Source organism: Arachis ipaensis, chromosome B09 (assembly GCF_000816755.2).
Source record: "Arachis ipaensis cultivar K30076 chromosome B09, Araip1.1, whole genome shotgun sequence".
In the NCBI taxonomy this organism is placed as follows: domain Eukaryota; kingdom Viridiplantae; phylum Streptophyta; class Magnoliopsida; order Fabales; family Fabaceae; genus Arachis; species Arachis ipaensis.
Genome location: NC_029793.2, coordinates 140,264,438 through 140,271,497, shown reverse-complemented (window position 1 = coordinate 140,271,497; position 7,060 = coordinate 140,264,438). Strand labels below are relative to the sequence as shown.

The 7,060-nt window shown below is 35.3% G+C and overlaps 1 protein-coding gene across 1 annotated transcript in view; it reads left to right on the top strand.

Moving 5' to 3' along the window:
• The window catches only part of LOC107618141 (PTI1-like tyrosine-protein kinase 3), a 4,468-nt gene extending 2,681 nt beyond the window's left edge, over positions 1-1,787 (top strand). The window contains exons 7-9 of the mRNA XM_016320096.1: positions 871-1,003; positions 1,114-1,200; positions 1,296-1,787. Of these exons, the coding sequence (XP_016175582.1) occupies positions 871-1,003; positions 1,114-1,200; positions 1,296-1,418 (343 nt within the window). The 3' untranslated portion in view covers positions 1,419-1,787. The remainder of the gene's footprint in view (positions 1-870; positions 1,004-1,113; positions 1,201-1,295) is intronic.

Here is a 7,060-nt window from a genome sequence, read left to right as displayed (position 1 = left end):
TACATCCTAAAGAGATAAATCAGACAAGAAGACGTGATTCCTTTTTGTAAGTCAGATAACAATAGTTCTCGAAAATTGATGAGTAGTAAGCCAAAAGGAAGTACTATCCCAAATTAAAGTCTATAATGTAGTAAAAAAGCAATTCTATTAAAATTTTAGTATTCCTTACCAACCAAAGACAAGTATGCTATCTTGTACTTTTGTTGTTTGATCCCTTCTTAGCAAGGAGTATTAACTATTTTTGTTGGTGTGTTACCTCTGCATTTTTATCTTTAGGCGTGCTCTGTGTATGTTGTATAACTATGTTTTCCTTCTCAATTTCTCCTTGATTGAATGCATGTAAAATTGTAAGTTCAGTTCTGAATGTGATCTTTCAGTGTTACTGAATGATAAAGCAGAAAGATCTAGTAAACCCCCATCCCTGAGAGACTGACTTTGAATATACTTGAAGCTAACGTGATAAGCTGAAAACACTGAACAGTTCCTCTTTTATCTAGCTTTCTCAGTTCAAGAACGTCCTTTAATTCACTCAAGTATTTTAGTTTGTATGTCTGCATACAATAATCTAGAGTGGTATGTGTCATTGTGTTGAAATTTAATAAATGTTCCAGCAACCTAACTCAACATTTGCCTGAACAAGAGGTCAATAAGTGTTATGTTTCTACTTGTTATTCTTGAATTTGTCTAGGTAATATGCTTTCTGGTCCAGTTACTGAGGTAAGTATATTCACAAACAAAATTAGCAATACATCATTTTTGGCCTGCTTAATAGTTGCCAATGCTCATTTCGATTCTTTATCCCTCGTCTTAAAATTTTTATGGTGTCTTATTGGTTCTTAGCTTTTCTGTTACCTTGCCAAACATATGCAGGTATGCAATGACTGGCCAGTTGACTCAAAAAAGTGATGTCTACAGTTTTGGCGTTGTTCTTCTAGAACTTCTTACTGGAAGAAAACCTGTTGATCATACCATGCCCCGCGGACAGCAAAGTCTTGTTACATGGGTCAGTGTCACAATTTTAAATACTCCACCTTCTTCCGGTTCCATTTATTTATTTATGTTTGTGTAAAGCTTATTTATTTATCTGTGATCTCATTTTTTTGGGGCGAATAGGCTACCCCAAGATTAAGTGAAGATAAAGTTAAACAATGTGTTGACCCAAAACTGAAAGGAGATTATCCCCCTAAAGGAGTTGCCAAGGTATCCCTCTCTCAAAATCAGAAACTAGTAAATTGTAATTGCACAATTTGTGGGTTTTAATTTGAGGATGACAATGTGTATCTTTGTCGATACAGCTTGCAGCCGTTGCGGCCCTGTGCGTGCAATATGAAGCCGAGTTTAGGCCAAATATGAGCATTGTTGTTAAAGCACTCCAACCACTTCTCAAGACTCCTGCTCCTGCTGCGCCTGAAAGTTGAACCAAACGAACACAAGTTTTTTTAACTCTTTGAAGTTTGATTCAATTATCCTCAGATTTCATCGAATGCTGCAAATATATAAATATTATTTATATATATATACACTTTTAATTTTTGTATGAGATTGGATGTGTAGGATTGGATTTGCTTGTTTCCTTTTCATTGTTAAACTCCGTGTATTTCTGGCATCGCACTTGTTGCTGCTGACTGCTATATAGAGCCATAAGCTTGGTTACGATGGGTTTGGGTTTGGGTTTGTGTAGTGTGGCTAAACTTCGTTGCGTAACCATAGACCTCTCATATTCCTTCTGAAAATGGCCTATGTAATTAAAATGTGTGACTGATTTTAATGCCTTATTTATTCGGTTATAGGATACATGCATGCCTATATACTATTGGGTTAGGAACTCTTAATAAAATGCGACGATGGGATCTTGTAAATGTGATTTCACACTATATAAGATTTAAGGGAGACTAAAATAAATTGTTACAGAAAGTCTTGTATGGTATAAGATATACACTTTACAAGATCAAAAGATTGAAATGGTTTATTTTCGGTCTCTTATTTGGAGTTTAGATGTTAATGAAAATTTGAAGGGAGAAGTCCATGTAAGCCCAATAAGCGTTCCATAAAAAAATAGGTAACTACTCCCATGAAGATGCCAAAAACATCCTCTCATGATTATCCTTGTTTAAAAAGTGTAACTTATTTGTTTAGCAACACTTTGAATAAAGGTAATACTTTTACTTCAAATAAAAATCAAGCCCTACAATCTATCATCCAATGGTCAAAATAAAATATCTTCATATGATGACAATCATAAAATTTTCATTGGAGTAGCCACCAAAAAAATATACTTTCTCAAAATTCACATAAATACTTCGCATAAATGCATCACAGTAGATTTTTATTATATTTTATAAAGGTAAATACTAACTCAATACCCGAAAGATTTTGGCGTTGACATTTTGGTACCTCATGATACTTAAAATAATTTTAAAAATTGACAAGCGTGTTCTTGTGCTCACCGGACCATAGCTCCGGTGAGGACGATGCTGAGCTGGCTACTGATTTTTGCTGACCAGATAAGTTTTATTTTAGTTGGAATTTTTGATTAAATAAATCATAAACCTAGCTGAAAAATCTTTAAAATTGAAATTGATTTTGTCCCAAATCAAATTGATTTGCCCTTAGTCCTAAATTAGCTAGCATTGTTACTAGTTATTGACTTACTGTGACTAAGTGTATCTCTCCATTGTTTCACTACGATTAAGACCGAAAGGTCACGTAGAGAGTGAGAGAGTGAGAGATGTTGCTGTGGAAGCTTGGCGCAAAGAAGAACGAAACGACGTGAGAGACGTTGAATTTGGAGCTTCAAGTGTAAGGGTTTGCAAGTAGCATCATCGCGTCTCCATTCTTCGCTTGGTACAACCCTACGAAGAGGTAGGTTTTGCTTCATTCCATGGTTTAATGTACGTTGCTTGTCTGAAAACCTTATGATCATTTTGATTGTTTTAGTAGTGGGCCATTTTTGTTGTTTGTTTTCTGCGCTTATCACTTCTTGTTTATTCATTGTATCTTCCCTCTACTATTTTTAGATAGATCATCTAGTTACATTTGTGTATCATCACATGGGTTCCTTGAAAAGGGGTGGAGACGGTAATGTGATATACGACGGAAATTTAGTAACTGAGATACATAGGGTGAATGTGGAGACATGCAATTTATTTTTTGTTGAGGACTTATTTCTAGACATGGGTTATCTTGGATATAATGAAGTGTATTGGCTAGAACCTGGTTTAGACTTAGCTAAGGGTCTAAGAGTGTTTAGGACGGATGCTAAAGTGATGAGGATATGTGAGAGTGCAATGAAGAATGACAATACTGTTCATCTTTATTTTGATCACTCTATTGATGCAACCCTGAAATTGTTAACGAAGATGTGGTGTCTGATGGCAGTAGTGAGAGTGTGTGTGAAATCAATCCACCTGTTGGTGAGACTAATGAGAGGGAGAGTGAAGTTGTGAAAGAGGGCACTATTGACGTTAATGAGTTAAATAAGGCTGTGATTGTTGTTGTGAACGAAACTGTGAATGAAGTTGTGAATGAGGCCACTGTTGAGGTTAATGAGTTGAATAAAAGTGTGAGTGGTGTTATGAATGAAGATGTGAATGAAGGGAATGGGGATAAAGACACTGAAGTAGCATCAATTTCAGAGAAGGGTGGTAAAAAGGTTAGAAGGAGGCATCCAAGACCACCACCAAATGGTTTAACCCAAGAAAGAAGAGCTGGTGAAACTACAAACTGAGGGTGATTTTAGATAAGGTGAGGGTGATTCTGGAAAAGCTGAGATAGTAAATGAAGCCACACATGATGCTAATGCTAACGATGCTAATGAAAGTGCTAATCTTGGAACTCCAATTGTGGATGACTTGATGCTAGAGGAAGTGGTTATAGAAAATGCAACAGGTAAACCTTTTAGTCCTATTTACTTAGAGCATATCTCAATAAATGTTGTATCATGACTTGCCTATCTTTACTGATTTTGTAACAGATAATGATACACAAACAAATAAGAAGACAAATACAAGAAGAAATCATCCAAGGTCTCGACCATTTGGATAGAGAATTGTATCTGAAAAGGATGATGAAGTACCAAGGATAGAACTAGGATGGATTTTGGATAGAATTTGGCTAAATTTAGCTGCTGTTGAGACAACTATTTTTATATGCTTATCTATCTTCTATATGGCTTGCTCACATCACAACAACAATAATTCAATCAAAGAACAAGAATAAAACAGCATCTATTGATTCATCTCAATTACAATGATTTCAACATTACAAAGCAAAAAAGTTTCATTATTAAACTCTTAAATTGTCCACTTTTTACCTACTTAACCAAATATAACATGCTCAAAGTCAGATTTAATCCAATCAGTATACAAATAAAAATCAGAAATAATTCAACTCTCTTCAAATGCTCCTTCATTTCATTCACCACCGATAGCACCATCATCATCCTATCAATTATCAGGCCATCCTTACATTTGACATTGATTTTGCTTTTCTGTTTTGGTTCTGATTTTCCCACCATGTTACTATTTTTCGAAAAAACTTCTCCTTCCACACATTGCTCTTGTATTTTATCTAACCATTGAAAATATCCGCACCGCATTTGCGTGTTCTAGCATGAAACAAAAAATTCAGGGATCAGAGAATGATTGAAAACTTAAATTGATTAACGAGAGACGATGAAACAAAGAGGTCTATTGGATTACTTCGTTACATATCCATCAACATTCCAAACTTACTTTTCACATAGGGCATCGTAGAAACCATCTATCAGGGTTGCTACTTGTCTTCAACTTCAATGGAACCACTGGAAGGGGACAAAAGCATATTTCGTCGTAGGTTTTGTTCACAATACCTGAACTACCATTCACGTCGAAGGCTTCCATCGATGACTGCTTTTTCCTGATTGCAGCTTTTCCACGAGCCCTACCTGTATGCATATTCCAATTTTGGAATCTGGAGTACGCGTGAACGAAAAGAGCTAATTTAGGACTTAGGGCAGCAAAATCAATTTCAATTTTAAGAATTTTTCAGCTAGGTTTATGATTTATTTAATTGAAAATTTCAACTAAAATAAAATTTATCTCGTCAGCAAAAATTGGTGGCTAGCTCAGCATCGTCCTTACCGGACACATTTGTCAAATTTTAAAATAATTTAAGTACCATTTTATCAATAACAATAGTAAAGTACCAAAATGTTAGCGTCAAAATCTTTCGGATACTGATTTAGTATTTACCTTTATTTTATATAACCTTAAATTGATAATAAATTCATTTTTAATTTCAATTAGAAATATTAAATTCTATTAGAAAATGATAAAATTGTATTTAGTTTTCTTTCTGTTATAATAATTTTACATAATTTTATATTTATGAAATTTTATGTATAAATAACAAAATTGAAACGATAATTCTTTTTTTTATTCCCTATTTCTTTCATTCAAATTCAATTCTCTCGTGTTTAAAAAAAATAAATCTTCTCAATTTTTTATTTCAATTGAGAGAGTAAAGTGTGATTTCTAATCTTTTAAATTTTTTTTTCAGTTTCATATTTTTTTATTTTTACTTATAAAAGTAATAATGAAATACACACTTTATCTGAGTTAAGCCCCACTTTGGTCCTTAAGATTGGCGAGTTGCACTGATTTAGTCCTCGAGATCCCAATTGCACTAAATTAGTCCCCCAGATTCAAAAAAGTGCACCACGTTAGTCCTTCTCCCAATTTCCGTCACCGGAGCACTAACGCCGTCAGTGACGTGGCCATTTCTTGCCACGCTGGACCCAGCAACGGTTAGATGACATGGCACTCAAATTTGATTAGCTCCAATTTAGTCCTTGTCCCCTTTTATAACCAAGTTTCTGCTCTAATTTCTTCCTCTTCTTCTTCTACCCACTTTTCCTAGTTCTTCGTCTTCTTCCTCGCTGTGCAGCTTTCCGGGTTTAGGATCATAAGTGCAAGTGGGAGCCACACTTCCATGCGGTCAAACAGAAGGATCTCCAGAAGAACCAATAGAGCATCGAGTGTTCCAGAGTGGTGTGGGTGTGGATGCCGCCCTGTTCTCCGGTGGTCCACAATAGAGGCTAACCCTAACAAGCCATTCTTTGGGTGTCCTAATTACAATGCCAGTGGAAAAAGGTGGTATGGTTTGTTTGTCTAAAAGCAATAAGAAGCTAGTAACAACAAAGAGACAATAAGAGCAATCAAAACAGCCAAGTGCCTTCCTGATGATGAATGGAGAAGTTGTGGTAACTGAACAATCAAAAACAGAAGTACAGATATAATCATAATCCTTGCTACGTAACTGGTCCAAATGTCGGTACTAACACCAGAACCTGCACATCAAGATCTTATTAGACCAAAACCTCCACATCAATCACTTTTCCCGTAAAGCTTAAGAGAAATACAAAATTCTAAACTGCTGCAGCTTAAATCTCAAAAACTTGCCTAGAAATTCTTTTTCCAAAACCCCACAATATCAAAGAAAATTGCAAGGTACACATCAGTAGTGAATTGTCCGTCACATATATATGCTTACGTGGCAATCAGAATATATGCAGAAAAATCTATATGAATCGAATCATACTCAAATCAGCAACAAGTTGAAAAAGGAACAAAACTTACACAAAATTCAATATTAAAAACACATGATCACTCATGCGAAGGTGCTGATGCTTCCACCATTGGAACAGAGCATAAAAAGAAACCCCCAAACATAGTTCCACAAAACAACAAAACAAAACCCCAACACAAAATCAGATTTAAAACTTGTGAACTGATAATATATAAAACATTTAATCATGATCAACAACCATCACAGCATTTCATTAAATTTGAAAAAAAAAATTCTGATCCTCACTAACCTCAGTGACGACACAGAAGATCCCTGTAGTGACAAACGAACTTTTCCGACAACTGCACAGCGAACGTCGTGTTCCAATAGTCTCAAGAAATCCTATTGCAGCCACCTGTTGCTATTTTGGGTCACCCATGGAAGAGAAACCTTTTTTTTCCTCTGCGTCACTCATGGAGAAGTAGAAGATGAAGAGTAGAAACAAAAAATGGAG